This window comes from Natrix helvetica (genome assembly GCF_964273705.1).
Source record: "Natrix helvetica genome assembly, chromosome: 3".
In the NCBI taxonomy this organism is placed as follows: domain Eukaryota; kingdom Metazoa; phylum Chordata; class Lepidosauria; order Squamata; family Natricidae; genus Natrix; species Natrix helvetica.
Window position 1 is genome coordinate 110745393 of NC_138549.1, and position 13423 is coordinate 110758815.

At 36.4% G+C, this 13423-nt stretch overlaps 1 protein-coding gene across 5 annotated transcripts in view; it reads left to right on the forward strand.

Annotated features, from left to right (window-relative positions):
• TUT4 (terminal uridylyl transferase 4) overlaps positions 1-13423 on the forward strand; it is a 50977-nt gene that overhangs the window by 22520 nt on the left and 15034 nt on the right. For all 5 annotated transcript variants that reach the window (XM_081949613.1, XM_081949614.1, XM_081949612.1 and 2 more), the window contains 13 exons: positions 352-440; positions 3025-3076; positions 3235-3304; positions 3736-3862; positions 5367-5486; positions 5689-5907; positions 6043-6217; positions 7036-7757; positions 7941-8091; positions 8515-8601; positions 10340-10443; positions 10537-10594; positions 10696-10799. In XM_081949613.1, coding sequence (XP_081805739.1) covers positions 352-440; positions 3025-3076; positions 3235-3304; positions 3736-3862; positions 5367-5486; positions 5689-5907; positions 6043-6217; positions 7036-7757; positions 7941-8091; positions 8515-8601; positions 10340-10443; positions 10537-10594; positions 10696-10799 — 2078 coding nt within the window. The remainder of the gene's footprint in view (positions 1-351; positions 441-3024; positions 3077-3234; positions 3305-3735; positions 3863-5366; positions 5487-5688; positions 5908-6042; positions 6218-7035; positions 7758-7940; positions 8092-8514; positions 8602-10339; positions 10444-10536; positions 10595-10695; positions 10800-13423) is intronic.

Here is a 13423-nt window from a genome sequence, read left to right on the forward strand (position 1 = left end):
CGGTAATACATATATAAGAGTAATACATATATAGAATATAAAAATTACATTTTCTAGTGCAAAAATCTCCAGATTTTATGCCAAACCACGATTATCAGTTTGCATAGAACAATAAAAAACTGGAATCTGATAAACCAAAATTGAATTATAATTCATTCATCAATCCTGTCTATTTAAAACAAACAAGGGGAGTATCTGAGCCTTTGTCTTCCATAAGTACTGTCTTATTTGTGCATTTAACAGGGAATAGAAACTTAACATAATTAGGGGACAGCTGTAATAACAAAAAAGTTTGGGGGAACAGTGATCACAACTACATGATCACTTACAAAACTGATTCTTTATTTCTAGAGTGTTCGTTGAGGATGTATGGATCCTGTCTAACTAGATTTGCTTTTAAAACCAGTGATGTTAATATTGATATAAAATTTCCTTCAACGGTAAGTTAAATATTTGTCACATTATTTAAAAAACTGAAGTTTAATATATTGAAATTGCAGTTCAAATGTTTTTCTATACCAAGATTAGACCTGTTCAAGGAAACTGTTTTGTTTCAGCAAACAGTTTTATGCCTCAGAGGCAGTTTTCATTCTTGAGCTAGTTTCATTCTCCTTGTTGGACAAATTAAGCACTTTATGTCAATTTGAAGCTGTGTCCAATGTTTCTAGTAGGTAGTGGGTGGGAAAAGATTCTATGTATGTGAGAAGCCTTGTTCATCTCCTATAAGTTTTGAATGAAGCCTGGAGTTAAGGCAAAACAAACCAATATGCTCATTTTGCTTAAATTGGAAAAAGTGGAAACAAGTTACAGTACTTCATGAAGTAACTTCAGAAGGATGTTTTATACATTCCAGTCTTGGATTTCTTTAATAATAATAATAATAATAATAATAATAATAATAATAATAATAATAATAATAATAATAATAATAATAATAATAATAATAAAAAATTGGATTTATTAGCCGCTCCCTTTCCGGGCAGGACTCGGGGCGGCGTACACTAAGACATATATAAACATACATATATACAAAGACATACATGCACGGAGGAGGTAATAGATTAAAACATTAAGACAAATTAAAACCATTAACATGCCCCGTCTAATAAAAAACCCAATATACAATAAAAATTTAAAATTCAAAAAGAAAGACAGTCAGGAGGAATATGAAAAGATTACGGTTAAGCCAGGCCGGATGATTGAAAGAGGTGGGTCTTCAACTGTACACGGAAGGAGCGGAGATCGGAAATAATCCTGATGTCACGGGGGAGGTCATTCCACAGGGCTGGGCCCATCACAGAGAAGGCTCTGCTCCTGGATGTCGCCCCCCGACACTGTTTGGCGGACGGCACCCGGAGAAGTCCCTCTCTGTGTGAGCGAATTGGTCGTAGGGATGTGTGGGGCAGGATGCGATCCTGCATGTAACTAGGTCCTATGCCATGAAGCGCTTTAAAGATCATAATCAAAACCTTGAAACGCACTCGGTAGACCACAGGAAGCCAGTGCAGCTCGCGCAGGAGAGGTGTTACAGGGGAGTATCTAGACCTCCCCATAATCACCCGCGCGGCCGCGTTCTGGACCAACTGTAGTCTCCGAGTGCATCTCAAGGGAAGCCCCATGTAGAGAGCATTGCAGTAGTCCAGGCGAGACGTCACTAGCGCATGGGTGACTGTGCGTAGGGCATCCCGGTCCAATAAGGGGCGCAATTGGCGCATCAGGCGGACCTGATGGAACGCCCCCCTAGCCACGGCTGTTACATGGTCATCCATGGACAGCCGGGCATCTAGGAGGACGCCCAAATTGCGCACCTGTTCCATGGGGGCTAGTTGCACGCCCCCAATGGCCAGAGATGGAAGCACCTGGTTGAACCGGGGGGCCGGAAGCCACAGCCACTCCGTCTTGGAAGGGTTGAGTTTTAGTCGGTTGCCATCCATCCAGACCCGTACGGCCTCCAAACACCGGGACATCATTTCGACGGCCTCATTGGGGTGGTTCGGAGTGGAAATGTATAGCTGAGTATCATCAGCATACAGATGATATCCCACCCCAAAGCCACGGATGATCTCGCCCAGCGGTTTCATGTATGTGTTGAACAGGAGAGGCGAGAGCACCGATCCCTGTGGCACTCCACATGTGAGTGACCTCCGGGTCGAACTCTGCTCCCCTGCCAACACACGTTGCGTCCGGTCAGAGAGGTAGGAGCCAAACCACCGTAAAACGGTGCCCCTGACTCCCAGCCCCTCTAGCCGGTGCAACAGGATACCATGGTCGATGGTATCGAACGCCGCCGAGAGGTCTAATAGGACCAGGATAGAGGAACAACCCCTATCTCTGGCCCTCCAGAGATCATCAACCAATGCGACCAAGGCCGTCTCCGTGCTGTGCCCGGGTCGGAAGCCGGACTGGCGCGGGTCTAGATAATCATTTTCCTCCAGGTGACGTGGGAACTGCTGTACCACCACATTCTCTACAACCTTCGCTAAAAAAGGAAGGTTGGAGACAGGACGATAATTGGCTAGGTCCGTTGGGTCCAGGGAAGGCTTCTTGAGCAGGGGCCTCACCACCGCCTCTTTCAAGGCGGCCGGTAGAGATCCCTCACCCAACGAGGCGTTCACTAGGCCCAGGAGCCAGTCGCGCGTAACCTCCCAGGATGCCAGTACAAGCCAGGAGGGACACGTTAAAACTTTACTGAGCCCAATAGGAAATCTATTTTGGATTTGGATTTGGATTTCAGTTCAAATTATTTACTTCCCAATAACATCTACTGCAAAAATTTGGATCAGCATTAGATACAGAAAACTCTAGGTGTTCACTGTTGTCTGTTTATCAGGAGTTTTGCAGCTTAGATGTAGTTTCATGTGTTTGTACATACAAAAATATACTATATTCTTTGTGTGCCAGGAAACAGGATTGGGGAACAAATGTCTGTATTATTATGATTACAATATTAATATTGTATTCAATAGAATCAATTTAAGAATAAATAGAATCACTGTGAATAAATAACTTCATTCATTATTTTAGATGACTCATCCAGATGTTCTGATACAAGTGCTCGATATTTTAAAAAATACTGGTAAGTTTGTGCCATCATTATTTCTTTCTTAATTTCTTCATAATCTGTTGTGGAGAAAATATGGATTTTACAGAGATATATTAACCAGATGACTTTCAATCAGCATGGAGGTACAATGAAAATGATTTTAATTTGATATGCTCTATTTTCTCCTTCAGGATCTTACTCTGATGTGGAATCAGATTTCCATGCCAAAGTTCCTGTTGTTTTTTGTAAAGATGTTAAAAGGTTTGTGTATTTTTTGTACATGTTTATCTTCAGAAGATAATGGCTACGATATCACCTTAAGTTTGAATGTTATAGGACATTTTGCACTGCAAAGAACTTAATTTAAAATTATTTTCTCAATTTGTTAAGGACGATATGTTTAACTGCCTCAGAATCAATAATGATAGTTCAGACAAAATATTAAGCATATGACAAACTGAGTTTAAAATATGAGATCTGAATACATTCATAACCTTTCCATTAAAGTTACCTTAAAATAATTAAATAGATTTCAATATCTTTTGAGGGAAACTATATTGTGAAAAGAACTTAATGCAAATTGCATATGTAAAGCAAAAATATTGTATGTTTGGGGTGGTTTTTTTTTCCAAATGTCATTCACAGGAAGTGGTAGAACTTATACTTTCTCTCAAAATTTGTTTCAATCTCAGTGGTTTAACTTGTAAAGTAAGTGCTGGAAATGATGTAGCCTGCCTTACAACTGACCTGCTTGCTGCACTCGGCAAACTAGAGCCAGTCCTTGTTCCTTTGGTGTTGGCTTTTCGCTACTGGGCTAGAGTAAGTTTTAAATATATATATATTCGTTCCTTGTGTGTACTTAATATATAATTACTGGTTGTAGTGATAATATTCTAATGTAAGTGATATAACAAAAAGTCATTTTATTTCTGTTAAAAGAAAATCTCTCTCTGAGTCCAAGTGTTGATAAAATGGGTTCTATGGTTCACACCCCACAATTCTGAAAATTTACCTTTGGCATTACTTTTATTAGGGCTAATCCAATGTGCACAAAACTGGTCAACTTTTTGTGCTCTCGGAATATCTTTATTAAACAATATATTATGAAAGGCAGGGGTTGTATCAGAAATAATATAACTAAATCATGAAATCTCTATGGCCAAAATATTAAGGTAAATGTATAACCTGAAATCTCAAAATATTTAGATATCAAAATACACATAGCAAAGTTACAGCGATTAAATATAGTGGCTGTTTCACACCTCATTGAAAATGTAACCAACAGTTGAATTTGTCTTCAACTTCAAAACACACAGGGTTTTTCAGAAATATTCTACCAATATTTTTAACTAAACAGATAAAATTTATAATCTTTAGTGAAGTTCAGTACTTTTAATTATATATCTATCTATTTATTACATTTAAGGCTACTTAACTCCAAGTGAACTCTGGGTGGCTTACATGATAAAAAATAAAAAGCAGTTAAAAAATATATATGTCCAATATATATGTCCAAATGTAATTTCCAAGGATTACACAAAATACACCTATAGCCAACCTTCCCCAGAACATTGGAGAAGACCCAGTTTTTAAGAACACTCACTCAAATAACCAAGGCTTATGTCATGAAGGGTTTTACTGAGGCATGCCCATTCTTGTGCCTTTGCATTTTGGACCAGTTGTAGCTTTCAAATGATTTCCAAGGACAGTTTTATGTAGAGTGTATTGCAGTAATCCAACTGAAGGTGATGTGGACATGAGTCCCCATCTGAAAGGTCTTGTAATCCATAATCGGTCCCAATGTTCTAAATCCCTCATGGCCACAATTGCCACCTGCTCTTTGAGCAGGAGATGTTGAGTCTAAGACAGCCCCCAGATTGTACACAAGCTGTGAATTTGGTAGTGTACCCTCAGCCACAACTATAGATAGACGGTCAATAGAGTTAACCTTCCTGTAAAGCAAACAGGAAATATATAGATAATCCTCAAGTTATGAATGTAAGGGAGCCTGCCAATTACATTCATAACCCAAAGATTCATAGGATTGAATCACATAACTTGAACGTGATCTTTCCCTGCTCTTCGCTAGCCTCTCTTGCTGAGGCTTGTAGGGATGAGAGATTGCATCCCTATAGGCTCTGGTCGTCTTTGCAAAAAGGATTTGCAAAGCTGAAAAGGTTGGGGAATTTTGCTCTGTATTGCTATATTGGTCCTTAGTCTACTTTTGCTATATATAGTGTAAAAATGAAAAGTGCTTGAAAAATTCAAAGTGTGCAAATTAAAAAAAACCTAACATAAGTACATAATTTTCTCTTTTTTATAGCTGTGTCATATTGATTGCCAGGCAGAAGGTGGAATCCCTTCATATTCGTTTGCCTTAATGGTAATATTTTTCCTTCAACAAAGAGAACCACGTATCCTACCATCATATTTAGGCAACTGGGTAAGCTTTTAACTCAACCATATGATTTATTCAGCGGTACAGAGGAATTACTCAAGAATTGTTGGGAAAGTTCCTAAAGAAGCTTTTGAATTTATAATACTAGATATAGCCATCTCTTTATAGTATAATATAACTGTTTATAATATAAGTGTTCATCTTATAAAATTTATAAGATTACATATAAAAACACTTTGTTTTTCAGATTGAAGGCTTTGATTCTAAGAAGGCTGATGATTACCAACTGAAGGGAATAAAAGATAAGAAGTTTGTAGTGTGGGAATACAAACTATCAAATAATGGAGGGAAAAATGTGAATACAGTAGAAAGCAAATCTAAAGGAGAACAGCAGAGAAATGGTAACAAGAATACAGCAGCCTCACAGCCAGATGCTCAGAATAATCCAAAGGAGAAAAAAGGCCATGTAAGTGATTCCTTTTAATTGCAAAGTACTTTTTTTATTAGTACTCTTTATTTAATGACCTGAGAATAAAACATTTTAAGCTCTGAGAATAAAACAGGTTAAGTTTTTTATTTTTATTTTTCCTACTTCTTTCAGTCTCCATTATCATTGGAAAAACCACACCAGATATCTCTGGGACAACTCTGGTTAGAATTGTTGAAGTTTTATACACTGGAATTTGCTTTGGAAGAATATGTTATCAGCATACGGGTACAAGAACTTTTAACCAGAGAAAATAAAAACTGGCCCAAAAGGCGAATAGCCATTGAAGGTATGGCATTTTGTAAACATTCTTATAAATGATTTACCAGTTGCCTTACATACCTGATTTTGCATATATACTGATGTATGCTATAAAAACTACAGTTTTTAAATGTATCTACAGTATTTTCATTCTTGACACAACTGGCTTCATAAGTAAAAGGTTTAATTTAAAGGCTTACAGTGAATTGTATTTAATTGTATTTCTAACTAAACAGATAATATTTGTAGAGAATTAATGTTAGGTTGCTATAAGTAATTAATTGTTGGCAAGATCTACTCCATTCCCTTTTCCTCACACTTTGATGATACTGTAGATAGAAATAACACAGAAAAAGAAAATTGTTGAGTACCCATGCTAAGGAGAATGGCAGCCTTTCTTTATTTTGCTCTTTGTTTTTCATATGTTAACATTGTAACAAAGGAGATTCAAGAAGAAAACTTTTTTGCATATTATCTATAGATAAAATATGTTTTGTATTATGTTATTACTTAATTTTTAAAAATTGTGGGTATTTACAGAGTTTATTGGTTAAACTGAAAAATAGATATGAAAACAATTCTGAAAATGATGAGAATATTTGCTTTATTTATAAATAATTTTTTAAAAAGCATTTCTTTTTCCTATTTTTAGATCACAGTTGACATCTGATGATTTTATAAATGTTTATTTTAAAATAACTTCCTTTTCGTAAAAAAAAACCTGATTACTTGAAGGCAATTTTATAATAAGTTAAATGTTTTCAGGATTCAAACAATTAAAATGCACTATATTGACCTCATCTTTTGAAAAGCAGTATCTAATTTATTTTGTTTCCTTTTTCTTAGATCCCTTTGCACTAAAAAGAAATGTTGCACGGAGTCTGAACAGCCAGATGGTGTTTGAATACATCCTGGAGAGGTTCAGGACAGCGTATAAATACTTTGCATGTCCCCAGAGTAAAGATGAGACTAAGCCTAAAACAGATACCAAGAAAAAGGAAAAGGGAAAAATAGGTAGCAAAAGAACTGGAGAACCTGTAATCAACTGTTGCCTTCCACAGCAGGCCAGTGTTACAGGAAAACATAAACCAGGTCATGGATGTAATTTACAGGAGTGTAAATTTAATGAATGTAATGAAATGGAATCTATGACTAGGAGATGTACTGAGAAACTTAAAAGCTTTTTAGTAAACTCAGAAATTATAAACACAGACTCTGGAGATGGAGAAGAAACGATGTCGTTTATTACTAATGAATGCTGTGAATTAGAACACAAATCACTTAAAAGAAAAGATGATCAAGAGCTTTCAGCTGAAGAAGAACTAAGCCACTGTTGTGTTTTTAATGAACATAAATCCCTTGATACAGGTTCTATTAGTGGATTATCTGACACTGAAAGACTGGATTCAGTAATGGAATATCCAACAGATAGCATGTGCTCAGGCACTAGTTTATCAGCTACCTCGCACAATTGCAAAGCAGTAGAGGAAACTCAAGACATTAGAGATGAAGTCACCATAGAAGACATGCATTATGTGTTCGATAAATTTATTTTGACTTCTGGAAAGGTAAAATCAAATCAAAAGTCCTTTTATATTTTATTGAATTATTTCATTTATTTAATTTAAATTTTCTTACTGAACTATGCAACAATGTATTTCTACTATCAAATATACATAAGTTGACACATACCATTTAGAGAAATAACCCAGTTTAAATAGTAAAATACTATTACTTTGTTTTTTTCATAGCCTCCAACTATAGTATGCAGTATCTGCAAAAGGGATGGCCATTCCAAAAATGATTGCCCAGAAGATTTTAAGAAAATTGATTTAAACCCACTACCACCAATGACAAATAGATTTAGAGAAATACTTGATCTTGTATGTAAAAGGTGCTTTGGTAAGTAACTTTATTTTTTTTGAATAGGTTCAAATTTTTGTAGAGGCCCACATTACTATGAGATTTTAACTTAACTCTGGAAATATATTGATATACTGCCATCAATAACATAGGTGCCTGTGTTTCAATTCACATTCAGGTAAACATGATAGTTTGGACTTTGACAATACGGTTTATAAAAACGTCAAGGATATGTATGAAATAACCAGATTTTGTCATTCCAAAATTGATTTTTTTTTCAAGAGAGATTTTTTTTAAAAAGAAAGAAATGAGATGTTTCAAATGGTTGTTGTATGAAACCCTTGTAAAATACTGTAAATAATGCAGAATTGTTGTACAAGTTTATAAAATAATTAGTTGAAAAATAACTTATGCTTGGCTTTAGATATTGCCAAATGCCTCAATTGTTTTTTATTTGTTTAGATGAATTGTCACCTCCTTTCTCAGAACAACAAAACCGAGAACAGATTCTGGCAAGTTTGGAAAGATTCATTCGGAAAGAATATAATGGTATATAATAAGAAATCTTTATGTCAACCAAAGCATATATTATAGCCATCTAAGCAGTGCTTTGAAAATTTGAAATATTTTATACAATATTTCCACCTTATCAGAGATCGTACCATAAATATTAAATAAATAAAATTGTATTTAGATTGAGTCATATTAATAATGTACTACAATTTTTACTGATTTCAGTGGACTTTTGAAAAATTTAGTGAAGCCTGGGTCTAATAAATTAATATTAAACTAATTATATCCAATTCTGTTCACCTTCTAGTGAAATGGACTTTCTTTTAAGGACTGGAAGATGTTTCAGTGTAGATTTAAAGTGGATTATGGAGGGCTTAAGTGGAAGAAAGGAAAGGATATTTCTTTGGCATGTGAAGAAAATATATTTGCACCACGTTGGATGCAGTCCAACATTACCTTAGAATTATATGTTGCCTTGACAACACAGTATCAAAATTACATAATTCTAACGCATTAAGCTGTCAGTATCTACCTGTATAATAGCACCTTAATGTCCTATATTTTAACATTTCTCTTTAACATTAGTGAGGTAATATTTTAGATAAGAGGTATCAAGAACATGGTCAGGTCATTCCACACCCTTTAAAATTTTTCTAAAGGTTCTGCTCTTTCAAACTAAAGAAGTTGATACCAAGCAGCAGCAATTAATTAGATTTTAAAAATTGATATAACGTTCTGATTAGCACTACAGCGGTTGATGCTGAACTTGTCAGCTGGAAAGCTGACAGCATCAGTTCGAGACTCGAATCCCTCACAACAGGGTGAGCTCCCATTATTTGCCCCACCTGGTGCCCACCTAACAGTTAGAAACCATGCAAATATGAGTAGATAAATGGCTACCACTTTGATGGGAAGGTAATAGCGTTCTGTGCACCTCAGTATATGGTCACATGACTACAGAAATGTCTTCGGACAGTGCTGGCTCCCTGAGCTAAGAAGCAGAGATGAGCACTACCCCCTAAGCCTGGATATAACTGGATAGGGGAAACCTTTGCCTTTAGGTTGCTGCATGTGTGCATTAGTATAACTTGAAAAATAACTAGGTAAAAAGGTTAGGACCCAAATGTGTGTGTATGTTTCTCAATTGTGTATGTATTTTGCATTTTAAATACATTTATTTGATCCCTAAATATAGTAGACCAGGAGTGTCAAACCCGCAGCCCATGGGCCAGATGCGTTACTCACTGGCCATGCCCACCCCCGGTTTAGCAAAGGGGAAAAAGTCTCAATACATCACGTGACGACAACATGATGTCGCGAGTTTGACATCTGTGTTGTAGACTAAGATTATTCTGAGATAGTTCCCAGTACTATTTTATATGCATGATTAATTAAGGAAACATATTTCAGTTCATAATCAAATATTCATAGATGTTAGATCAGGGATCCCAAATCCCTGGTCCATGGCCTGGTGCCGGTCCAAGCCTTTGGGAAATGGGCCATGCAAGCAGTGGGCAAGCATGCGTGCATGTGCGAAGCTGCATTGTGCAAGCACCGTATGCCTGCCCAAAACCATCCTCTCTCTACCACTGCTGCTGTCGGTCCACAGAACCAGAAAGTTGGGGACTGCTGTGTTAGAGGATGCATTGGATCATAAGACTGCTTATAAACAACCATTGAAGGTTACATTGGAATTCATAAGAGTATGAATTCTTTTGACTATGGAAATGTTTTCTCCATTATGGGGATCTCTGTCTCTCTTTATTTTGCTCAGACAAAGCCAGGCTGTGCCTATTTGGCTCTTCAAAGAATGGATTTGGATTTCGTGATAGTGACCTGGATATCTGCATGACTCTGGAAGGCTATGAGAATGCGGAGGTAGTTCTTTTGAAATAGGTTTACATATTTTTGTTCTTGGATGTATTTGTAGCATGTTGTAAATAATACAGTGTTTTTATTCATTTTCTCCAGAAATTAAATTGTAAGGAAATTATTGAAAGCTTGGCAAAAGTTCTTAAGAAACATCCAGGTAAGATTAGGGTATTGCATATTTAATATTTTTTACATTTTGTTTAGTTCTACCTAATATTTAACATTCTTAGTTTGAAGAAGTATTACTTATCTTTGCAGGTTTAAGAAACATTCTGCCTATAACAACAGCCAAAGTGCCTATAGTAAAATTTGAACACAGACAAAGTGGCTTAGAAGGTGATATCAGCTTATATAACACATTGGCAAGTATCTTTCAGTTAAGTTTTGGCTGACTATTCTAATTCTATTCTAATTCTAAGATAAAAATTACAAGTAGTATTTAATATCTTGATTGAAAATCGAAGTGAAAAAGAGAATATTAGGGATTATTTGCAATAGTGGAGAGTATCTGTAGGTCAGGTGTAGGATGAGAAACCTCATTTAGGAATATTAGTATTGATAATTTTACTTAACATTTCAGAATGTTCTTGGAAGTTACTTTAAAAATAATTTTGTGTGTGCGTGTATGGATTATAGATAGGCTATTTTTCTGGATTTTCATATAGATGCAATTCAAATTTTACATATAATATTCATTTGAATCTATGAGAAGCCAACAGGACCAAATGGATCAAATGAACCAAACTATGGAAGAGATGAGGGATCAGGCAGCTCGGGCTAATCAAGATATTAGAAATGATGTTGTTTCTGCCCTTTCTGGACTGGTTGTAAATTTGGAATTCCTGGATGATGTGGTTAAAGAGACTCAGAAGGATGTTGGAAAATTGGAATACCGGGCAGACAAGTTGGAAGAGAGGGCGGATAGAATTGAGCTTGAGCAGTTGCTATTCCAGTACAAGCAGTTAGAGGCTGTTTTGCGAGTAAGGGGTTTGCCAGAGGATATAGACAGCGGGAAAGGAGAAGATTTGAGGGTGATTTGCGCGGGGGCTTTTGCCCCCCTTCTACAAGTGGATCCAAAAGAGATTCTCCAACAGATTGAGAAAGCCTACAGAGTTAACTCCTGGTATGCAAGACAGCGAAATTTGCCAAGAGATGTGGTGGTTCATCTGGAAAGGAGATACCTGCGTAATGAGATTGTACAGGCTGCATATCATCAGAGATGTACTGTGCGAGATCAGGAGGTGAAAGTTTTGAAAGAAATACCATTGAAAATGCTTAGGCTGCGCAAAGAGTTTAAATTTTTGACGGATGAATTGAAGAAACGTAACCTGCAATTTAGATAGGAATTGCCAATTGGCGTTACCTTGATTTACTCTGGGAAAAGATATCGATTGGATTCTACTTAGAAGGCTAGAGACTTTTATTCCAAGGTTCTGAATGCTGGTGAGCTAGGATTGGAATCGGAAAAGATCCAGCCTGTTCAGCAGGAGTCAATAGAGATAGCAGCCTCGGCACTTGCGTCAGTTGATAAACAGCTTGTGGAGAGACTGGAAGAAGCAGTAGGCTTGGGATTGGAATTTAAAGAACAGAGAATTACCAGAGCAACGGCAAAGAAAATGGAGAAGACTATACAGTAAACTTCGAGTATCTCTGTTGATGTACCTACACAATCAGAAGCCGTGGGAGGAGAAGGAATGAGAAGGAAAGAGACTATACGTTTTTCTCGGACAGACATCAGTCTTTTTCTAGAATTGATTTTATGTTAATATCAAACGATTTGCTTTCTAGGATTAAAGAGGTTAAGATTTTCCCGAGAACTATTTCAGACCACAGCCCGGTGATGATGGAGATACAGGACTTGATGACTCAACGAAGATCTTGGAGGCTTAATGAGGGATTATTTAAATATGATGTGAATGTGTTGGAGCGTAAGAAACAATTGAAAGAATTTTTTGTGCTTAACATGGATAAAGGCACCTCAACAGAGATGGTTTGGGACGCTAGTAAGGCTTATATGAGGGGCATATTGATCTATTTGAATAATAAGATTAAAAGGGATAGAGAAGCTAAATTGAAAGAATTGGAGAAGGAGATTAAGATTAAAGAGAAATTGCTGATATCAAGCTCTCAAGATAGGTCAATTTATACTACTATTAAATTGTTGAAAGGGCAGCTGAACATGTTAGTGGCAGAACGGACTGCAATACAGTTGAGATACCTTAAGCATAATACATTCTGTAATGCCAATAAGCCTGGGAGGTGGCTAGCTTATCATCTACGGAAAAGGAGAACTCAAAATATCATAGATAATGATACATTATAAGTATCATTGATTTCCCAAATGCTAAGTATAATAATATCTCTTCAAAACTTATGCACCACTGATGTTTAGCATATCAATACTGTTCTTTATGCAAAAATGTGCAGCCTGGGAACTGGACAACTTATCAAATTCTTTTTTATGATTCCAGAGCTCCACATCCCCCAAGTTTGATCAAAATTTGGGCCCTTTCTTATATTTGGAGGAGATTGAAAAGCAAAATTAAGTTTTACAGATGTTTTTGGCAATCTTTTCAGTCCTTAATCTAATATTCATGAATAATCATGAAGTCATAAATCAAACAATGCAGGTCAATGAGTCAACTCAGTACAAAAAACTAGAGCATCCCTGCTAGATATGTATCTGGCTTCTGCTTAAACATATCTAACAAGGGGGAGTTGAGATCCATTTTATAATTTATTGTGCTGTTGAATTTTTCTTAGGATTCTTTTTCTGCAATTGAATTGGTATCTGCCGCCTTCTAATTTAAATCCTTTATTCCATAACCTTCACTCTGGAATGAGAAAAAACTAGTTTCATTGTGACACCTTTCCAGCTATCATATATCGCTCTCAGGATACATTCCTAAGACTCCCTCCCTTTTTTTTAAATGGGGTTTGTTATGCCATTCAAAATGGCATGATCCCTAAGCTGGCAAAGTATTCC